At 43.2% G+C, this 23,522-nt stretch overlaps 1 protein-coding gene across 2 annotated transcripts in view; it reads right to left on the minus strand.

Annotated features, from left to right (window-relative positions):
- Positions 1 to 210: 210 nt before the first annotated feature.
- LOC117514378 (extracellular matrix protein 1-like) overlaps positions 211 to 23,522 on the minus strand; it is a 37,305-nt gene continuing 13,993 nt past the window's right edge. Inside the window, exons 3-9 of one of the 2 annotated variants that reach the window (XM_034174809.1) lie at positions 18,582 to 18,644; positions 17,075 to 17,355; positions 11,634 to 11,839; positions 9,016 to 9,301; positions 8,692 to 8,909; positions 957 to 1,044; positions 211 to 838 (exon numbers count right to left, since the gene is read on the minus strand). In XM_034174809.1, coding sequence (XP_034030700.1) covers positions 668 to 838; positions 957 to 1,044; positions 8,692 to 8,909; positions 9,016 to 9,301; positions 11,634 to 11,839; positions 17,075 to 17,355; positions 18,582 to 18,644 — 1,313 coding nt within the window. In that variant the 3' untranslated portion in view covers positions 211 to 667. The remainder of the gene's footprint in view (positions 839 to 956; positions 1,045 to 8,691; positions 8,910 to 9,015; positions 9,302 to 11,633; positions 11,840 to 17,074; positions 17,356 to 18,581; positions 18,645 to 23,522) is intronic. The other variant, XM_034174810.1, reaches the window with a different exon arrangement.

Here is a 23,522-nt window from a genome sequence, read left to right on the forward strand (position 1 = left end):
AACAAGTTCAAAGATGGCTAACCTTGACCTATTTTAAGAGGTCAAAAGGTCACATTCCATTTCCTATTTTTATGCTCATACGGCCGAGGGTATTTTAGCCTTGTGTTATATTTATTTTTGTGATCATGAAATTTACACTCACTTGCCGACAATCTCCATTAGGTTAAAGTTTCTAAAGTATGCTGATAAAAGTAAACATGAGACCACACAAAAGCAATATCTGTGGTTTTATTTGGGTTGTTAGAGGTCTCAATCATAAACCTTTGCATATAAAAAAGAAAGAACTGATCTTGCAGCTCTAAAATAATCCAGAAAATGCAACATTCATAATCAAACAAGTAAAAGCAGCCCATAAAAATAGTGGTACAGTGACACAGACAATAATCTGTCTTAAAAACAAAAGCAATAAACTTTTTTGTTTGTTTCTTTACTGTTAGCAATGCCTCTTATGTGCTCTCGGATGACTGCAAATAAGCCTGCCATCATAAAGTGAAATTTGTTCATAATAAAAAATTAAAACAAAAAAAATTATTTTTATTTTAAGCAAGATTGGTGCAGGAAGAGTTTCCTTTCATGACTAAAGATAACCTCGGCTGCCAGATAACGGTGTGCCGTTACTCTGAAAGGCACAGTGCCTGCACGGTCAACAACAAAAGGCCGCAAAGGTTTAAGACAGAGGGCACTTTTTCTTCTTCGGACGATGAACACTGCTTGCCTTGGTAACAGCATCCATGAGAATTGTAGAAAAACACTCTGGAGCCTGTGGAGAAGGGATGCGGCAACACTTGGGGAACACAGGCCTCCTCAGTGAGCACAACCTCTGTGACATTTGTTCAATCTGATTTCACACAAAGTCAAACAAATGAGACAGAAATAAATTTAAAAAACAGATTATTTACATCAGCTGTTTCATCACATTTATATTTCTTTTTTGCAAATGCATTTTTTTGACTCACTTTTTCCTGAATACAAGAACTCTGCTCTTCTGGCGCTAGGGGGCAGCACTGCTTCACAAAGACTTGAAGAGGAAAACTCGCAGGTAACCTGAAAATACAGTCAGCTCCTTATTATTTCTGACTCCCACAGACTGATAGGATCCTTATCAGCACTAACTGTAAATCACCAGAAAATCTAAAAAAAAAGTAAATGTTTCTGTTACAAGAAAAACAGGTAGACTGATCAGATGGCCTGAGTGCACTTTTTATTTGGGCTCTGGGGTCTACAGGTCTTCAGATTTCATATTTCTCTGTCCTGGCAGCCCAACAGATAAATCTAATGTTTGCATTTAATTTACGATTGCTTGTGATGGTCAAAAATCTTTGTTAAAGGTTTGATATTCCACTAGCTCACTTGATGAGTATAACATTCTGTCGGGAAAGTGCACATTTTAAATTTGTGTCCCAGCCAGCGAGTCTTTTGTTAAAATTTCAGATCCTTGTAGAAACAGACTGTTATGAAGACTATTTAAAATCCACGCAGCATGCCTTTGAGAAAAGCACAGACAGACCTTCATTCTGTATCCAACGACCCGGCCTATCAGCCAGTGAGGGATAAGAAACAGAGCACCAAAAACAAAAAACAAAAAACAGGCAAGAATGAAGGACACAGACTAAACAAGTCCCAAGACATGCAGAATGCCTCTCTGCCACCACATAATTATTCAGTTTTGCTCGACAACATGACATAATGTTAGGGCCCCATCACACATGGCATGAATAAGTAGTGCGAATCACAGCCAAACAGTCTGAATGAGCGAACCCCGAAAACATCGAGCCAATGTCGGGAGGGACACATGGTCAGGCAGGCGTGAATGATCCCGCTGCAATGGTTGCCATGAACGTGCATGAAACCATTGCAGCGGGAACACAGTGTGAGCAGCTGGAGCATGTGGAACCACATCGCATCGCTGACGTAGGGAAAAAAACAAACAGCTGGAACGTGTGGAACCACATCCTGCGCTGCTGTGGAGAAAAAACAACAACTACACACCATAAAAAACACCACAATGTCCACTCTTTAATCCCTCTTATTGAGCAGACAATACAAGTATGATCCCTTGGTACCTCTGTATATGACCCATGATCACAGATGTACAGTCATGAAATGACATGAATGAAGCAGTGCGCTCTCATTATGTCTTATTACCGGTACGGCCAGCTGGGTAAATACATAATTAATACAATCACCGGACACTGATAGATGAGATATTAGTGTATAATTATTGAAAATCACTGGGTTGATATAAATAATAAATAAAATGGCATCCAATACAGAATCCTGTGGTTAAATAACACTGGTTGAATACAAAATAAATGCCACTCACAGGATTTGAATCTGCAATTTACAAAAGCTCTGATTAACAGATGGAAACTTTACCACTGCGCTACAATCACTGGCCTATAACTGGAGCGTAAAATGGCTAAAATCAACAAGGAGATAAACATATATATATATATATATATATATATATATATATATATATATATATATATATATATATATATGGGCTGATCAATGGGTGAGCCTTTGCCATTCTGGTTATTCCTCTATCCATTTTGATGGTTGTTTTCCGTTTTCTTCCACGGGTCTCTGTTTTTTTTGTCCATTTTAAAGCATTGGAGATCATTGTAGATGAACAGCCTATAATTTTTTGCACCTGCCTATAAGTATTCCCCTCTCCAATCAACTTTTTAATCAAACTACGCTGTTCTTCTGAACAATGTCTTGAACGTCCCATTTTCCTCAGGCTTTCAAAGAGAAAAGCATGTTCAACAGGTGCTGGCTTCATCCTTACATAGGGGACACCTGATTCACACCTGTTTGTTCCACAAAATTGACGAACTCACTGACTGAATGCCACACTACTATTATTGTGAACACTCCCTTTTCTACTTTTTTTTTACTAATAGCCCAATTTCATAGCCTTAAGATTGTGCATATCATGAATGCTTGGTCTTGTTGGATTTGTGAGAATCTACTGAATCTACTGGTACCTTGTTTCCCATGTAACAATAAGAAATATACTCAAAACCTGGATTAATCTTTTTAGTCACATAGCACTACTATTATTCTGAACACTACTGTATATACATATATATATATATATATACGAGGTCTGTCAATAAAGTAACGGTCCTTTTTATTTTTTTAAAAAACTATATGGATTTCATTCATATGTTTGTACGTCAGACATGCTTGAACTCTCGTGCGCATGCGTGAGTTTTTCCACGCCTGTCGGTGACATCATTCGCCTGTGAGCATGCCTTGGGAAGGAGTGGTCCCGCCCCCTCGTCAGATTTTCATTGTCTGGAAATGGCGGAATGAAAAGGACTTTTTTTCCATCAGAATTTTTTCAGAAGCTGTTAGAGACTGGCAGCTGGAAACCATTCGAAAAATTTATCTGGCTTTCGGTGAAAATTTTACGGTCTTCACAGAGAATAAGGTCTGTTACTACAGCGTTAAGGACCTCTTTAAGGACGCTCAGAGCGACGACACAGCACAAGCCACCGGACCATTTCTGAGCTGATGGCTCTGTGGCTATGAGACCGTCGTGTGCTCTTTCTCTGGTTATCACAAGAGCTGGACATCAGCCATTTTCCGGCAGATTTCACTTTTAACAAGAGATTTACAAGTTGGGAGATGACAAGTTGGGACATGTCTATCTCGGCTTTCAATGCTTACCAGTCCAGTAAGTATCAGTGAAATTGTGGAGAGCTGGACATGTCCAAACTTGTCCTCTGACACACCGAAACGGAGGTGTTTCTTTGTCTCGCTTCTAAAGCGAATCGGTCGTGACGCGCGAAGCCTCCGTGCGGCTTTCCATGAAATCTCTTGTTAAAAGTGAAATCTGACAGAAAATGGCTGATGTCCAGCTCTTGTGATAACCAGAGAAAGAGCACACGACGGTCTCGTATCCACAGAGCCATCCGTTTAGAAATGGTCCGGTGGCTTGTGCTGCGTCGTCGCAGCTCGGAGTGCGGCGCACCGAGTGTCCTTAAAGGGGTCCTTAACGCTGTAGTAACAGACCTCATTCTCTGTGAAGCCCGTAAAATTTTCACCGAAAGCCAGATAAATTTTTCGAATGGTTTCCAGGTGCCAGCCTCTAACAGCTTCTGAAAAAATTCTGATGGGAAAAAAGTCCTTTTCATTCCACCATTTCCAGACAATGAAAATCCGACGAGGGGGCAGGACCACTCCTGTGTGTGCTCTGGCTGGCCACTCCCCATCTGTACATACATATCTGCACTTCATGCAAGTGTGCCCCCTGCACTCCACGTGTTTCGGCAGGGTGAGCGTGGGCACGTGAAACACACGCATGTAACATGTGTTGTGTGTGTGTGGGGGTCGGCGCAACACACGCGTCATGAGCCGACAATCTGGCACACCACGTGTTGCTTGGCAGCTCCACAGTCATGGGGCACTTAGACAAATTCCACAGCCAACTTGAAAGTGATCGTCTGATCACTATTTTCATGCTAACAGCGCAAATGACACCACATTTTCTGAGTGTCCAGTGAGTGGTATTGGATGTTCGTGTGTGTCACCTGGAATTTGGCCGACACTTGCCGTGAGACGGATTGAATGGGCTCTCACAGGACACACTCTGTCTTTTGGCTGCTGGTGTGCGTGAATAGTTGTAGAGACAGGTGTATGAGGTGTTGGAGGCAGCTCCGATTTTTCACGAATGGCATGGAATTCCTCCTTCGTGTGCTAGTCGGCTTCAATCAGGTAATGTGTGAAGGGGCCCTTACTGACATCAGAGGTTGGATACATTTGTTAGCCCAAGGAGAGCATAATCTAATGCAGAAAACTGCATTTCAATATCCCATGTAGATCCTGTGGACATGGTCAATAATCTATTTTAGACGCTGACTTCTGATATGTTCAACCTTTGACCCCCATCGTTAGGAGGGACAGCTACCCTGTCATTAGGAGGGTGCTAACTAGAGCACAATAGGTGCTAATTAAAGCAATTATTTAGTCACTAGCCAATAGTAGTCTGCCTCTCGGTAGGAGGAGTCTGGTTAGGTTTAAAACTCCAGCTTTTGTGGCTTCTGTTTGTTCTTCTCTACAAGAGTCAAGACAGAAGTTAGACTACCAGAGCAAGAATTTTAGCTGAGGAAGCTTCTGCGATTTGAAGCAAAACGTCCTCATGTCAAGCAACCCAGTCCAGTCGAAGATTCAAGCTTCTCTACTATGGAAACCACCTGGACAACTGACAGCCTACACAGAAACATTGTTGTTGTTCATTCGGCCGCTGCCGGTTTTGTTTTGGGTCGCCACAGCAGAAACAGCCAGATCCGCATCAGTAATTGGCACAAGTTTTACGCCGGATGCCCTTCCTGATGCAACTCCAGTTTTACCTTGAGAAACACACACAGCCACTGGTGTTCCAAAGAGGTCTCCCATCCAAGTACTAACCAGATCCTGCTCTGCTTAGCTTCTGAGATCTGACGGGATCAGGCTTACACAGAGTAGACTGGCTGCAGCCTTCACAGAAACATATGCATCATATTTTACTCCTTTAGCACCTGCCCTCAAACAGGACTGCAGTGCCCAATCGTTCTTTGCATTTGGTGGACAGGTTTGGTGGACACTGGAAGCAAAATTTTGGCCTTTGACCTGAATGACCTTGGGCCTTTGCCAAAACAAACATCCACATTCCAAGTTTGTGGAAATTAGATAAAAGACCTGGAGCAGTAGAGGAACAAACAGACAAATTGCAGGACGAAGTAACATATCATAGTTTGTTTTAAAGAAAATTCCCCCATTTCACATTTAACCCAACTAACAGTCCACAATATAAATCTTTTTAGTTTTACCCCAGGCCAAAATATCACCATCAGGTATTGCGAAGACTTTGAGTCCGTCCGTCTGGGGTCAGTATAAATCCAGTCCTATTACTGCCAGGGTCTTCAAATTCACAGGGAACATCCTTGGGACACAGACCTTGAACAAGTTCAAAGATGGCTAACCTTGACCTATTTTAAGAGGTCAAAAGGTCACATTCCATTTCCTATTGTTATGCTCATACGGCCGAGGGTATTTTAGCCTTGTGTTATATTTATTTTTGTGATCATGAAATTTACACTCACTTGCCGACAATCTCCATTAGGTTAAAGTTTCTAAAGTATGCTGATAAAAGTAAACATGAGACCACACAAAAGCAATATCTGTGGTTTTATTTGGGTTGTTAGAGGTCTCAATCATAAACCTTTGCATATAAAAAAGAAAGAACTGATCTTGCAGCTCTAAAATAATCCAGAAAATGCAACATTCATAATCAAACAAGTAAAAGCAGCCCATAAAAATAGTGGTACAGTGACACAGACAATAATCTGTCTTAAAAACAAAAGCAATAAACTTTTTTGTTTGTTTCTTTACTGTTAGCAATGCCTCTTATGTGCTCTCGGATGACTGCAAATAAGCCTGCCATCATAAAGTGAAATTTGTTCATAATAAAAAATTAAAACAAAAAAAATTATTTTTATTTTAAGCAAGATTGGTGCAGGAAGAGTTTCCCTTCATGACTAAAGATAACCTCGGCTGCCAGATAACGGTGTGCCATTACTCTGAAAGGCACAGTGCCTGCACGGTCAACAACAAAAGGCCGCAAAGGTTTAAGACAGAGGGCACTTTTTCTTCTTCGCAGCTCGGAGTGCGGCGCACCGAGTGTCCTTAAAGGGGTCCTTAACGCTGTAGTAACAGACCTTATTCTCTGTGAAGCCCGTAAAATTTTCACCGAAAGCCAGATAAATTTTTCGAATGGTTTCCAGGTGCCAGCCTCTAACAGCTTCTGAAAAAATTCTGATGGGAAAAAAGTCCTTTTCATTCCATCATTTCCAGACAATGAAAATCCGACGAGGGGGCAGGACCACTCCTGTGTGTGCTCTGGCTGGCCACTCCCCATCTGTACATACATATCTGCACTTCATGCAAGTGTGCCCCCCGCACTCCACGTGTTTCGGCAGGGTGAGCGTGGGCACGTGAAACACACGCATGTAACATGTGTTGTGTGTGTGGGGGGGTCGGCGCAACACACGCGTCATGAGCCGACAATCTGGCACACCACGTGTTGCTTGGCAGCTCCACAGTCATGGGGCACTTAGACAAATTCCACAGCCAACTTGAAAGTGATCGTCTGATCACTATTTTCATGCTAACAGCGCAAATGACACCACATTTTCTGAGTGTCCAGTGAGTGGTATTGGATGTTCGTCTGTGTCACCTGGAATTTGGCCGACACTTGCCGTGAGACGGATTGAATGGGCTCTCACAGGACACACTCTGTCTTTTGGCTGCTGGTGTGCGTGAATAGTTGTAGAGACAGGTGTATGAGGTGTTGGAGGCAGCTCCGATTTTTCACGAATGGCATGGAATTCCTCCTTCGTGTGCTAGTCGGCTTCAATCATGTAATGTGTGAAGGGGCCCTTACTGACATCAGAGGTTTGATACATTTGTTAGCCCAAGGAGAGCATAATCTAATGCAGAAAACTGCATTTCAATATCCCATGTAGATCCTGTGGACATGGTCAATAATCTATTTTAGATGCTGACTTCTGATATGTTCAACCTTTGACCTCAACACGACCTCTGTTGCAACAGGATGAGCCACCTAGTTCATCCTTCAAGTTTAATTGAGACCACTGAAATAGGGCATCACAGTCTCGTTTTAAACCTGCGTGATACCGCGGGATTTGACCACTTATAGGGACAGCTATTCCCGTTGCACAATATATACACAGCATAACTTCACACGGGAAAATGGTGTACTGTTTTCTTTTCGGCTGCAATCACCTGCAAGCAATGGGGTACTCAGGTCAAAGCAGTTTCAGTCTTTTGTTCATGGTAATGAGTCATTCACATCATCAGGAGACTCGTCAGGAGAGCCGCCAGGAGAGCCGTCAGTCCCATCGTTAGGAGGGACAGCTACCCTGTCATTAGGAGGGTGCTAACTAGAGCACAATAGGTGCTAATTAAAGCAATTATTTAGTCACTAGCCAATAGTAGTCTGCCTCTCGGTAGGAGGGGTCTGGTTAGGTTTAAAACTCCAGCTTTTGTGGCTTCTGTTTGTTCTTCTCTACAAGAGTCAAGACAGAAGTTAGACTACCAGAGCAAGAATTTTAGCTGAGGAAGCTTCTGCGATTTGAAGCAAAACGTCCTCATGTCAAGCAACCCAGTCCAGTCGAAGATTCAAGCTTCTCTACTATGGAAACCACCTGGACAACTGAGAGCCTACACAGAAACATTGTTGTTGTTCATTCGGCCGCTGCCGGTTTTGTTTTGGGTCGCCACAGCAGAAACAGCCAGATCCGCATCAGTAATTGGCACAAGTTTTACGCCGGATGCCCTTCCTGATGCAACTCCAGTTTTACCTGGAGAAACACACACAGCCACTGGTGTTCCAAAGAGGTCTCCCATCCAAGTACTAACCAGATCCTGCTCTGCTTAGCTTCTGAGATCTGACGGGATCAGGCTTACACAGAGTAGACTGGCTGCAGCCTTCACAGAAACATATGCATCATATTTTACTCCTTTAGCACCTGCCCTCAAACAGGACTGCAGTGCCCAATCGTTCTTTGCATTTTGGGGATCTCGCAGTGGACAGACAAACAGACAGACAGGGACATGACTGCAATAGCCTCTGTCCGCTTTGCAGTGAGGTCATCAGTGTCAAAAGCACAATCATACTTGCGCTTGATGAAGTGGTGAGTGTCGCAGACGTGACTGAGTGAGTGCTCTTGAGCAGAAGCAGCAGGACCAGCAAATGGCTCCACATCATAACGGGGTTGTGGTGCATGGGCCTGAAAGCAGTCATAGCGCTCGGGTCCCTGAGTCTTCTCACAGCACGGGAAAGTAACCTTTGCCCCTTTCTCCTCATTGCAGAATCTGTCCATTTCCTCACGCCACTAATATACAAAAGGGATAAAAAGAGCCACCTTAAGAGGTTTATTGTGGATGACGTCATAATAAATCTCATTTGGTAAGTGTGCACGTTGCTGATATTTCTTGTACCTTCATATCAGCACAGGTGAGCACATTCTCCTTCCTTCTGCAGCACTGTTTGAATCGCTTTTCCACACGATTAACGCTCTTTGCCTGACGAGCCAGCCAACCGTAGCCTTTACGTGGAAGACACTTGAGGTTGTAGAGAGGGCGGCTCTTGCGGTAGAGGCAGAGCGAGTCGATCTCAGTCGCTGTGGGTCGTCCAGGAGGAAAGTTGATGTCAATATTTGGGGTAGAAGATGGAAACGGCTTCTTCTGCTTTTTCCCTCCAACAGTTTCTGCTGTTTCTTCTGTCCTGTTTGTGTCAAGCATGAGTATGAGTCAATACAGAGGATAAGGTTTGCACAATAAGATCACTCAGCACTGTCTTGTCCTTAAGTGCCCCTTTTTTTTTTTTTTTTTTTTTTTTTTTTTTTTTTTTTTTAATGTAGATCAAAATTTGAAACAGAAGTTACAGAAAGAGATTGTTTTCAACTAAACATATTTGTTAGTTGTGCAAGCACTAATTAACCACTTTCGCAAATCTTGATCAAAAGTTTAGATCAGGCCAAGAACATACTGCTGTAGTTCAGTTTATGGACACTGTAACACATTATGTCGATCCATTCTAACACAAAACAGTGATAATTTACATCTTAATGACACTGCATTGATGCAGGTCTGTAATGTCATCGGTTCTGCGATCATCCACTTACGGGAAGAGAAAACAACATTTTTCTTTCAAAAGAAATGTGGAATTGAAAGAGGATGTCTTTAGAAAGCATTTTGCTTCTCTCGCAGTGTTTTGGAAACAAAATGTTTTGCAGACACACTACAACTTGTCTGAAAGGTTACTTTGGTACTCTAAAGAAGGGTGACTTCTTGTTCAGTCCAAAATGTTGTAGTTGTCATTGAAGTAGGAGATCCGTAAAAAAAAGTACAATATAAGCAACTGGACTAATTCAGTCTTGATGATATTTCACCACTCATCAACATACACTTGGTAACTCTCACGCAGTGAACTTCTTGTTTAGTCCTCAAGATGTTTCAAATGACTAATTCAGTCAAGTGACCCGTTTGGTTGCTTAAACTTTAAAACCAAAGAAGTCAATTGAAACGTCTTGAAGACTAACCAGTTAAAGAAGTCCACTTAGTTATAGTGTACCTCACAGTATCTACTAGTTTGATTATTGTGTGGAAGCAGAAAGCTTTTGCACCATAGACCACCAAAACCTGGTCCAAAATTGAATGCATAGTCATTCTGGTATTAATAAGAAGCAATATTCAGAGTTGCAGCAGGGTGTTGGCCAAGTAGTTAGTGTGCTTGTTCCCAGAGTGGAAGTTCTTGGTTCATGCCCATCCCTGCCTATTCTCCAAGTAATATGGAGTTGCATCAGGAAGGGCATCTGGTGTAAAACCTGTCCTAAATCAACATACAGATGCATCTCGGGTCTGCTGTGGTGACCCCAACTGTGGTATTGGGCACATTCCAAATGGACTAATGGCATGTGCTACAGCTGGTGCACCCTAGGTGAAGATAGGGCTTCATCATTCTATGTAGACAGCTGCCCAAAATGTTAGCACTCCATAAGTTTAATAAATTGTATCTACTTTTAGAGAAGCGGAATTCCTCCGCTCCTCTTTCCATGACAAAAACTCCTGTAACAGTGAAATGTGCCGTTCATTTCCACACTGGACGCTGTGTTGATCCGGGACGTTGTCTGACTTCCACAGGAATTGCGGAAGACGTGGACATCTGCACTTTTTCGGCACACTGAGACAGATGTGCGGAGGAATTCCGCGCGTTGCGGTGGAGCCGCATGGCGCAAAGCAACGCCGTGATGAAGCCTCACAGGACATGTCCTGGCATGTCCAGCTCATGCACAATTTCTCGGATAGTCACACGACTGAAAAGCCACCGAAAGCCGTCTGAAAGCCATCTGAAAGCCGTCCTGTGAGACCAACACGGAGGTGCTTTTGTCCTGCGCCATTCGCAGCTCCGTGGCGCATCCCTCCGCTTCTCTTTCCATGAAAAAAACTCCTGTAACAGTGGAATGTGCCGAAAAAGTCTTGATGTCCACGTCTTCTGCCATTTTTGTGGAAGTCAGACGATGTACCGGATCAACAAAGCCTTCACGTTGGAAATGATCTGGTTGTTTCAGCGGGGTTTCAGCCTGTCGATCGGCACTCGGAGTGCGCCGCGCTCTCAGATGCTGTGGGTGGTCTTTAAACCAGCTGGAGCACTCCTAAATCTGTGTAATCCCCATAAAATCGTCCCTGAAAGACATCTGAATTTTCCGAATGGTGTTCACCTGGAGGTCTCTCACAGTTTCTGGAAAAATTTGATGCAGCAAAGCTCCAAATCGTTCAGACATTTTATTCGCAATAAAAATCCGACGAGAGGGGTGGACCACTGCTCACACAAAGCCTGCTCACAGGCGAATGACGCAACCGACAGGCGTGAAAAAACTCACGCATGTGCACGAAGGTTCAACCTTGGCTGATGCAATCATACGTGATTCAAATCCATATGGTTTTTGCAAAAAATAAAAAGGTCGGATACTTTTCTAACAGACCTCGTATTTAGCAAGTTTTCATTATTTCTAAAAGACACAGCACACCTGTTTTTTCTTTATTTCTTTACAAACCTTTGGCAAGTGCTGGGGTCAAATTCATAGTTTTCTGTAGAGGGAAGCGGTGTCACCGGCAGCACCTCGGTTGCTTCATAGTTTGGGTTTGGAGCATCATTCTGGAAGCAGTTTAACCTGTCACCACCTTTTTTTCTGCAGCAGTGATAAAGACGGTCCTTTACTGATGAAGCTTCTTTGCAGAAGTTGTCCACTCCCAGCTCCCACTGTAACAGAGACCCACGCAGACAGACTGGGCGTGTGAATGAAAGACTAATACAAAACAAACATTCTATAACTGTTCAAGTGCAAACCAGCACCATGAGACAATAAAACAAAAACACAATAGTAAGTCCCTTCGGCTGCTCCCTTGTTTGCACTCGGGGTCGCCACAGCAAATCCAAGGTGGATCTGCATGTTGAATTGGCACAAGTTAAAACTGCAAAATAGGAACTGGAGTGCTGTTTTAATGTTGAACAAATATGAATTACTGCACTTTGAAATGAAACGCTGATGACATGAATTCTGCAGACTGGAGGCCAGATTATAAAGCACCAGGATTTATGTCAAACTTCAAACTTTGTCAGGTGATAGTGAGTGCCAGTCTGCATCTCACCTTCAAATATGAGATTGACTGGGTCACATTTGATTAAGATATAATGTAAAATATACATTAAATGGTGTTTTCAATGTTGAATTGAAATGGACACAAAATATGTAGTCTGGATGAGATCTGGATCAAACTTTGTCAGTCGATAAAGGATACCATCCAACTTAAATATGAAAGAAATTTGATCTTTTTTGACAGAGTTATGAATTTTTGAAAATTCGTTCAAAGCTAATTGGAATGTATCCGATTTTCCTAAATTTTTCCTGACTTTAACCTTTGACCTATGACCTGGAAAATTGACTCACTTCTTGACTATCAGGAAAAGAATCTTCAATAAAAAAATTTCATAACAATATATGAAAAATTGTAGGCTCTAGGCTGTTGAAAAATAATCAGATAAACAAACGAGCGAAAACATTACCTCCTCCAATTTCATTGGCGGAGGTAATTACAATAAAAAAAAAATACATAGAAATAAGACAATACCAGCTTTGCCACGCACAATAAATTGCATATTTTTTTAAAAAATTGCACACACCCTGTGGTAAAACAGATTGCACATTGCAGCTAACGCGTATTGCGCACACCTAATAATAAAACACCAAAACTATTGCACAGTACCTGCAAATGTTCATGTGTGCATCCTCTGACTTCCCTAAAGAAAAAGTGGCTGTAAAAGTGATGATTTAATCATTACATTTAGAATTTTGCTAGTCAGTCATTTGGTTTGGCTTCTCCCTTTTTCCTCAGAGGTCACCACAGTGGATCTCATATGGATCCCCATGATGATTTGGCACAAGTTTCATGAAGGATGCCATTTCTGATGCAACTCCAGATGTACATAGAGAGTGGGGCATGGGTGTCTGGAACTGGGAACCTGGTGTTCTGGAAGTACACTATAAAAAAAGAATGCACTGCTCAACTAAAAAAATTAAGATAACAATTTGCATGGATCTTTTTTAAGTTCTTCCAGTTCAGCCAGCATTGAGTACACGCCATGAGCCTTTTATAGTCAGATTTAGTTTAGCAAAGTTTTTAAATTGTTCAGCATACTTGATTTCCTTTGTCCACTACAAGGTTAATTAAGTTGAACTAACTAAATTAAAAGGTTTTGGTGTTTTTCAGTAGCCAAATTATCCATAAAAGCCAACTGGGCTCTCTGTACGTGTGTGTGTGTGTGTGTGTGTGTGTGTGTGTGTGTGTGTGTGTGTGTGTGTGTGTGTGTGTGTGTGTGTGTGTGTGTGTGTGTGTGTGTATAACTTCGATCACGGACAAACTGGGGAGAGCTGACATTTGTTGTTTGGTATGCTTATGTATTTTGTGTCAAGGATGAATGCCGCAAAAACGTAAAGTTGGTCTGACTAATATTTTTGAAATTAGGAATATTATCAGTTATCAAGTTGTTCACCAATGAATATGGCTTTATACACCCTGAGGGTGTAAAAAAAGAAAAAAAAGAAACAGCAGAGTTCAGCTGAAGCATTAGTGGACGTACGTGACACCGGTGGGAAATACACACGTGGAACAAGAGGTGAAGCTCTTAACAGACAGAATATTTTACGTCCACTAATGCTTCAGCTGAACGGTGCTGTTTCTTTTTTTTTCTCCCTTGTTTCAGAAGCCATAACTGGCAACTGTCTTCTAGTGTTAGCAGAGGTTAGCCTGTAAGCTCGCCGTCGTGCTGATAATCATTCGAGTACATTTGTTTAATGAAGCTGCTGTAAATGAAGAAATTCATCAAAATATCGACATAAATTGCGAAGGTGTTTTGCTTTTTTCATCATCCATCCACCTCAAGTTCCAAGCGCTGTTTTCTAAGCAAGGTGGAAAGAATTGTACGTGACACCTGATTGGCTGATTACTCAGGTGGTATGAAAAATATTACCTGTCCACAAAAAGGGTGTATTGATATTTATTCTTTAGTGTTTTATCCAATCATACTGGCGTATCATTAATAGGTATATGATAATAGCTAACATCAGTGAACAGTGGACGATGATATCACCATTAATCAGTCCCTGGTAAGCAGACAAGCTCGGAACAAAGGAAATATCTCAACCTTGCCAATTGTAAAACATGACATCAACTAAATGTACCAAATAATAAATACAATTATTCACAAAACTTTATTTTAATTTCCTCCACTTTCAGTTAAAATGATTATAGAAACTTAGCATAATTTTTTTACCACCTTTGAAAACTGTCAACTGCCTATTTTATAAACACTACTCAATCTAGAACTCATGGATTCCAAAAGGCAATGCTCTAGTTTCATTTAAGTTATTCTCATTTCTTTATTTTACCTCAATTGCAGTCAGAAATGTCATGGAAATTGTTACTTTAATTTTGTGAAGTTTTTAAGTTTTGTTTTTTTTTTACTTAGTCCACTTAAATTAGAATGAATTACATGTCGCAATTCTAGTTTTGTGATCAAACTGTTCATTTTAACCACTGTCAACCTATGCCCAACTATACTGTGAACAAATACGTACTAACATCTTGTGAGTTACCAACTTTCTAAAATGTAAACATGCAAAAACCTTATTTTTCCATGCTGAAAATACTCTTCAGTTTAAGTTATACCAACTAACCAAATGAAGAATTTTTTGAGCATAAGTGCAATAACCGCTTGCCACCCCGCTGCCATATATTTAGTTTTATTAATTTGTCCAACTACTTATGGCCTCTGAAAATGGAAGGAGACTATTTATAAAAATGGCTGCAACTCCAAAATGCTTAATTCAATGCTGCTTGAATTAAAGCTGCAGAGGAAGCACATCTTGACTGTTGCAAATCAACTTCATTCTGATAGTGTACAGAGGCAAAATGATAAAAATCACCACTGTCCAAATACTTATGGATCCAACTCTGGAGGAAATTAAGAGGCTTGTCAGCTTAAAAATAAAAAGGATGCATGTAAGTACGAGGTGTCAACATTAACTTAAGGCATTTTGGCTGAAGAATTTGGGACACATTTGTTGCTCGTCGTCAGACAGCTGTGCTGGTCGACGCGCATGTCAAGGCCTGTCTGCTGTCTGCCTGGGCTGCATGTCATGTTTATCAGCTGAAAGCCTTCAGGCATGAATTCAAGAATGTAAATATGATTATCTGTGCAATGTGAAGAATGTCTCTCCCTGCAATTATGGGGGATGAAACAGATTAAAAAAACTTTCTAGAGTTTTATCATACAGTATCATCTAAAATAAGTCTCTTCAGCTTCTCCGTTGTGTTTCATTCGGGTTCACCACAGTAAATCTGAGGTGGAACTGCATGTTGAATTGGCACAAGTTTTACACTGGATGCCATTCCTGACACAACTCCACATTACATGGAAAATGGGCAGGTGTGGGGTTTGAACCTGGAATCTACCGTACTAACCACTTGGCCACTGCCCTTACCATCATACAGTATCATCTATAAAGTTAAAATATAAATCCATAAAAATACAAATATTAAGTCTGTAAGAGCTTTCTTAAAATGAAGGCATGAGTGGATAAATAATTTTTCATAACATTCAGTTATTCATGTAAATTGGAGTCCATCATCTGTATTCACTGTGTAATGTAATAGTAGTAGTAGTAATAATAATTTTACTTATAAAAGCTTATTAAAACAAAAGCCTAACACGTCACACATAACAACAACAGCATTTATTTATTTAGTCATTTAAAAAAATAAAAAATAAAAAGTTCCTCCTTTTTTGCTCGGGGTCTCCACAGCAGATCCCATACGGAGCTGCAGATTGATTTACACCAGATGTCCTTCCTGTTGCAACACCACATAACATGGAGAATGGGTACAGGTGGTCCTGAACTGTGAACCTTCTGTTTTCTAAGTGCACTGAACACTTGGCCACCACACTGCCCAGAGAAACAAAAGTTTTCAGATTGACCTTAAATATTTTTAGTGAAACAGTCCTCTAACATCCACAGGCTGGCTACTCCATTAAATATGAGTATGAAAAGTTCTATAGCCTGCAGACCTCTTTTTCACCCTTGGAATTGGTTTATGTGTGATATATCGCTAGTTTGTTCTTCGAGATACGTTGATTCAAGGTTCAAGGTTCAAGTGTAACAATGTCAAAAAAAATAATAACGTAGTAGTATATAATTATTATAATTATAAATATATATTTCAAATATATAAATATATTTGAAAGACCCGAAACACCCAAGGATTTTCAAATTTCAAATTTATTAATTTATATAGCACCAATTCACGACGAACTCGTCTCAAGGCGCTTCACACAACATAAAACAACAATAACAAAAAAAATGAATTAAAAATTTAAAACACAATAAAAAGATGACCATAAAAGAATACAAGAATAAAAACATCATAACACTAATGATCAAACAGGGAAAACAAATGAGTCTTTAAACGTGACTTAAAATTCTCCACAGTATCAGACTGCCGAATGTGTGCCGGGAGATCGTTCCACAGAGCTGGAGCACGGTAGGAGAAAGCTCTGTGACCGGCAGACTTTTTATTCACCCTGGGAACACCCAGAAGTCCTGCACCCTGAGAACGCAGGGCCCGAGCCGGTACATAGGGGCTTACCAGGTCAGCCAGATAGGGAGGTGCAAGTCCATGAACAATTTTATAAACTAATAACAGTACTTTAAACTGATGATGTGTTCAGGAACATCCTAGAGATGTATTCTACCAACTAATTAGATAATTATTATATATTACATATAATTATAATAATAAAATAGTAATAAATCAGAAACCTTAGTGACAAATAGATTAAAGAAGGAAATTTAAAGTATCCAGATAACAGGAAATTAACTTTGCACAGAGTAGAAAAAAAGGCTGATTAAGCTGAAAAACAGCTGTTATGACAACTTACCACCTGTGTGACACAACACAATGTCACTTCCTTCTCCCGCATTTGGTACCCTTGGCAGCAAACACCAAACCAGGCCTCGATCGTGTTGACAGCATGTGCTTTACGCTTCAGCTGGCCAAACCCAGATGACGGAAAGTAAGAGTTTGGATAGAGCGGACGGTGGTCTCTATTCAGACAAATGGCCTCCAGGTTAGTAGAGTTCGGTTGACCAGGGGGAAACTGAACAGGATACTCCGTAATGAGACGACGGCCAAAACCACGTGGTGCAAACAGAGGATCACCTTAGAAAGAAAAGCAAGAGTCGGGCTGTTATTTTACGGAGCTCAAAATGTGTATACATAAATGTCACTGGAATAAATGATTCTCTGCATTTCTACAGTGTTTATACTTGAGTTCAGAGCTGCCCAATTTCTGGCTTGAGGGCAACATTTGGCCCACACTCCCTTTGTTTTGGTCCACCATGGCCCTATATGCGTGCTATATCCAGTGCTTATCTCTAGATCCTGTAGCGTGAAGTGGATGAGAGTTAATGTTTCTGCCTGGACAGAGTACCAGTCTGACACAGATTACTTCCCCGGCAAAGGTTGACACCCATTTAGAGTTGGGGGAACTGGAACAATGCAAAAGAAGTGTCTCATCCAAGGACACAGACAGGTAGCCTGACCAGAAATCAAACCCAGGTCTACATATTAGTAGCCCAACAAGTATTTGTAATTCACATAAGGTCACCACTTGCTTTTGGCCTGTATCACTGCATCCACATTAATTCATGATCCTTCAAAGGAAGGAATTTGGACACCTTTGCTTTAATTTCAATTCAATTTATTTAATTTATATAGCACCAAATACAACAAAGCTGCCTCAAGGTGCTTTACACAAGTAAGATTTAACCTTACCAACCCCTAGAGTAAGCACACAGGTGACAGTGGTAAGGAAAAGCTCCCTCAGATATTGAGGAAGAAGCCTTAAGGAGACCAGACTCAAAGGGGCGACCCACTGCTTAGGCCATTCTAACAGTTACAAGATTTCGCAAAGTTTTACAAAACTGAACATGACACAACAAAAGAAAGATGCATTCTTTATTTCTTTAAGTGACATTATTTTTGTGGGTCTGTCAAAAGTGACAGAAGAAACTTCAGTTTCAAGAAGGATCTGCTTGTTTTTCAACTTTTCAAAACTTGACATATATCCTATGACAATAAGAAATCTTCATGGTGAAAAGGCATAAGTAAAAAAAAGGTTAGAATTTACACGTGTTCATGTCAAGGCTATAGCCATAGTCGAGAAAACAAACAAAGTGTTATCCTTAAAAAAAAGAAAAAAGTGTTCTTTTTTAAAATTGTTGTCTTCACAGCTTAAACCTAATGGGACATGACATGGTGGAGCAAAACTATGAGGGACAGCAGAAAGTCTGAGAAACAGAAAGTGCTGAAAATAAATTTACAATAAACTAGCAAGTTTATGTTGTCAGTAAACTGAGACAAGAACAAAAACCAATCCAGTCTACCTTGGACAAGAGTTTTTAACATGTCTGGAGCAAGAGTCTGCATTTCTTGTTGTACTGGGAAACCTGTAACAAGTGAAAAACCAAACCAAAGGAAGTATCAGGACAATTGTGACTGCATCATTTGACGTACACAATGTTAAGTACACAAATCTAAATGGCTACATTAGCAAAATTTTAACACAGGACATTTTGAGTAAAGACAACTAAAACCAAGTATCTATTTGTAATTATCTATTTGTGTAAATGACACCATATACATGAGAAATACAGGAAACACTTGATTAACTGATTAATTATTCACCTTACCGAAAAATAAACACAAGCTACGAGGTCTATAAGAAAAGTATCCGACCTTATTATTTTTTTCAAAAACCATATGGATTTGAATCACGTGTGATTGCGTCAGACAAGCTTGAACCCTCGTGTGCATGCGTGAGTTTTTCCACGTCTGTCGGTTGCGTCATTCGCCTGTGAGCAGGCTTTGAGTGAGGAGTGGTCCACCCCCTCGGCGGATTTTCATTGTCAGGAAATGGCGGAATGATTTGTGCTTTTTTCCATCAGAATTTTTTCAGAAACTGTTAGAGACTGGCAGCTGGAAACCATTAGAAAAATTTATCTGGCTTTCGGTGAAAATTTTATGGGCTTCACAGAGAATAAGGACTGTTACTACAGCTTTAAGGACGGATTTAAGGACGGATTTAAGGACGGATTTAAGGACGGCTTTAAGGACGCTCAGCGCTCTGCGCTCCGTGCCGCCATCGAGAGCCACAAACCACCGGATCATTTCTAAACGGATGGCTCTGTGGAGCCGGGACCGTCGTGTGCACTTTCTCTGGTTATCACAAGAGCTGGACATCAACCATTTTCCGGCAGATTTCACTTTTAACAAGAGATTTTGTCATGGAAAGCCGAGCGGAAGCTTCGCGCGTCATGATGGATTCGCTACTGGAGCGAGACAAAACCACCTCCGTTTTGATCTCACAGGACGGCTTTGAGATGGCGTTCAGACAGCTGTCGGTGGTTTTTCCATCGAGTGATTATCCGAGAAATTGTGGATGTGCCTGGACATGCCAGAACATGTCCCATGAGGCTTCATCACGGCGTTGCTGTGCGCCATGCGGCACCGCCGCGACGTGCGAAGCCTCCTCTCCTCTTTCCATGACAAAAACTCCTGTAACAGTGGAATGTGCCGTTCATTTCCAAACTGGACGCTGTGTTTTATCCGGGACGTCATCTGACTAGCACAGGAATTGTGAAAAAACGTGGACATCAGCACTTTATCGGCACACTGAGACAGACGTACGGAGGAATTCCGCGCGTAGCGGCGGTGCCGCATGGCGCAAAGCAATGCCATGATGAAGCCTCAGGGGACATGTTCTGGCATGTCCAAGCACATCCAGAATTTCTCGGATAATCACTCGATGGAAAAACCACCGACAGCTGTCTGAACACCTGTTGTGTGGGCCGCTGAAGAGGAGGTACTGCTGGCCCACCACCACCAGATGGCGCCCTGCTTGAAGTGCGGGCTTCAAGCACGAGAGGGCATCATAGCAACCGGGAGTGACAGCTGTCATTCGTCATCAGCACCAGCTGTCACTCATCCACATCACATCACCACCACCATAAAGGCCGGACTGCAACTCCACCTCCCCGCCGAGAAATCAGCTACCTTGGAGGTAATATTCTCTGCTGTATCTAAAACTGTGTCATAGTCTGAACTCTTTTTGCAGCCGCTTTCCTGTGGTGTGCCTTATCTGCTGGATTGGCTTTTGGTGTGATCAGCGACGGCTTCGCTTCACACTCCAACCAGATAAGTGGTTAGACAGGAGCTGCACAAAGTGTGTGATTGGAGGTGGAGGTGCTCCCTCCCATAAGAACACAGACGGTGGAATTACTGAGTGTGCAAACTCACACTCATCAAAACTGTTTCTGTTCTCTGCCAGCAGTACCCAGTCTGACAGCTGGAGACGGTGGCCACCTGGGGCTCCAGGACTTGGCGGCTCCAGTGTTCTTCAGATCCGTTGGCGGTGAAGGCCGTGTGGGATCCGGCTCAGTTCAGGACGGACGTCTCCTATCCTCAAGCCTGCCCACACGTCACAACATTTGTCTGTGGTACCAAAACTGTATTTGTCTGTATTCCGTTGTGCACTTCACAACATTAAATTGTTACTGTTTGGCTTATCCATTGTCCGTTCATTTAACGCCCCCTGTTGTGGGTCCGTGTTCCTACACCTTCACAACAGGATTTCTCGGCCAGCGTCATGGATCCCGAGGGGCGTCAACCATCGCTTGAACAGCCAATGGAAGAGCGAGGTGCACAGGCATCAGCAGGAGGCGTGTTAGGTGAGCTGCAGCAAATCTTGACCGCTTTCACTGATCGGCTGGACTTAGTCACGGAGCAGAATGTGATTCTCAATCGGAGGATGGAGGCTCTCACCGCCCAGGTGGAAGCGCAGGCTCAGGGCGCTGCTGCAGCACCTCCTCCTGCTGACCGGAGGCCTGAGACAGACATTCCGCTGGTCGTTCAACGAACCCACCCACCATCCCCTGAAGCTTACATAAGCCCTCCGGAGCCGTACGGAGGCTGTGTCGAGACGTGAGCAGACTTCTTAATGCAGTGCTCGCTCGTCTTTTACAGCGTCCCGTCATGTACGAGTCAGACGCCAGCCGGGTGGCTTACGTAATAAACTTGCTTCGAGGAGATGTACGCGCCTGGGCTACGGCGCTCTGGGAGCAGATTTCATGGCTCCTAACGACGTATACTGGGTTTGTGGGGAGTTCAAGCAGGTTTTTGATCACCCCCATAGAGGCGAATCTGCATCAAACTTGCTGCTGTCAATCAGACGGGTGTCGGAGTGCAGCGGAGTATGCAGTCGACTTCCGCATCGCGGCAACGAGGTCCGGCTGGAACAACGTTGCACTCCACGCCGCCTTCGTAAATGGACTGTCTCCGGTCCTAAAGGAGCATCTACTGGCTAAGGATGAACCGCGGGATTTCGATGGGCTTGTTGATCTGGTTATACGATTAGATAACCAATTAGAGGAACACCGTCGGGAGCAGGGCGGGGGGCGTGGCCGGGCACGAGCCGTCCCTCTTCCTTCCGGGTCCGAAAGGGTGCCGTCTTCCCCACACTCCACAGCCCGTGACTCTCGTGTGGCAACAGTTCCCCCTGCTGACGAAGCTATGGACACGAGCAGGGCTAAAGTCAATACAAAGCTCAGACAACGGAGGCTGGTCCGCGGGGAGTGTTTTTGCTGTGGCTCGAGTAAGCATCTACAGAGAAACTGCCCCAAACGGTTAAACGACAACGCCCGCCCTTAGAAGCTGGGCTAAGGGTGGGCCATAATACGCACGCGGGGAAACCCCGTAAATCTGCATGCATCCCAGTTACGATCCTGAGTGGGGATCTGACCCTTCACGCCCCAGCACTGGTAGACACGGGGTCGGAAGGGAATCTGCTGGACAGCAGATGGGCAAAGGAAGTTGGGCTCCCTCTAGTGGCTCTACCTTTGCCTTTGAAGGTACGGGCACTAGATGGCACCCTTCTTCCATTAATCACACACCAGACACCACCAGTGACACTGGTGGTGTCTGGTAATCACAGGGAGGAGATTGTGTTTTATGTCACACCTTCTACCTCCCGTGTGATTTTGGGTTATCTTTGGATGATAAAGCACAATCCCTGGATTGATTGGCCATCTGGGGTTGTGGCTCAGTGGAGCGAAACCTGCCACCGGGAATGTCTCGGATCCTCAGTTCCGCCTGGTGTGACAGCTAGTGAGGAGGTCAAAGTCCCCCCCAATCTGACGGCGGTGCCAAGTGAGTACCACGATCTTGCTGACATTTTCAGCAAGGATCTGGCGCTCACCCTTCCCCCGCACCGTCCGTACGATTGTGCCACTGATTTGATCCCGGGCGTTGAGTACCCGTCCAGCAGGCTGTACAACCTCTCATGTCCTGAACGCGAATCAATGGAGACCTACGTCCGGGACTCATTAGCTGCCGGGCTGATCCAGAACTCCACCTCCCCGATGGGTGCTGGTTTCTTTTTTGTGGGCAAGAAAGACGGTGGACTCCATCCATGCATTGATTACAGGGGGCTGAACAAAATCACGGTTCACAACCGATACCCTCTGCCCCTGTTAGATTCAGTGTTCACGCCCCTGCATAGAGCCTGCATCGGTTTGTCTTCGTATATCTAGACGATATACTCATCTTTTCCCCGGATCCTGAGACTCATGTTACGCATGTACGTCAGGTCCTGCAGCGGTTGTTGGAGAACCGGCTGTTTGTGAAGGGCGAGAAGTGCGAGTTCCACCGTACTTCTTTGTCCTTCCTGGGGTTCATCATCTCCTCAAACTCCGTCGCACCTGATCCGGCCAAGGTAGCGGCGGTGAGAGACTGGCCCCAACCAACAAACCGTAGGAAACTGCAACAGTTCCTCGGTTTTGCTCATTTTTACCGGAGGTTCATCAAGGGCTATAGTCAGGTGGTTAGTCCCCTGACAGCCCTGACCTCCACAAAAGTCCCCTTCACCTGGTTGGATCGGTGCGAAGCCGCGTTTAGGGAGTTGAAACGCCGGTTCTCGACTCCGCCAGTTCTGGTGCATCTCGATCCAAGTCGCCAGTTTATAGTCGAAGTGGATGCCTCTGACTCAGGGATAGGAGCCGTGCTGTCCCAGAGCAGGGAGTCTGACAAGGTTCTCCACCCTTGTGCCTATTTTTCCCGCAGGTTGACCCCGGCTGAAAGGAACTATGACGTCAGCAATCGGGAACTTCTTGCAGTCAAGGAGGCTCTGGAGGAGTGGAGACACCTGTTGGAAGGCGCTTCGGAGCCATTCATGGTTTTCACAGACCATCGGAACCTGGAGTACATCCGGACCGCCAAGCGTCTGAACCCCAGGCAAGCTCGCTGGTCACTGTTCTTCGGGCGTTTTGACT

This window comes from Thalassophryne amazonica, chromosome 7, assembly GCF_902500255.1.
Source record: "Thalassophryne amazonica chromosome 7, fThaAma1.1, whole genome shotgun sequence".
Lineage (NCBI taxonomy): Eukaryota > Metazoa > Chordata > Actinopteri > Batrachoidiformes > Batrachoididae > Thalassophryne > Thalassophryne amazonica.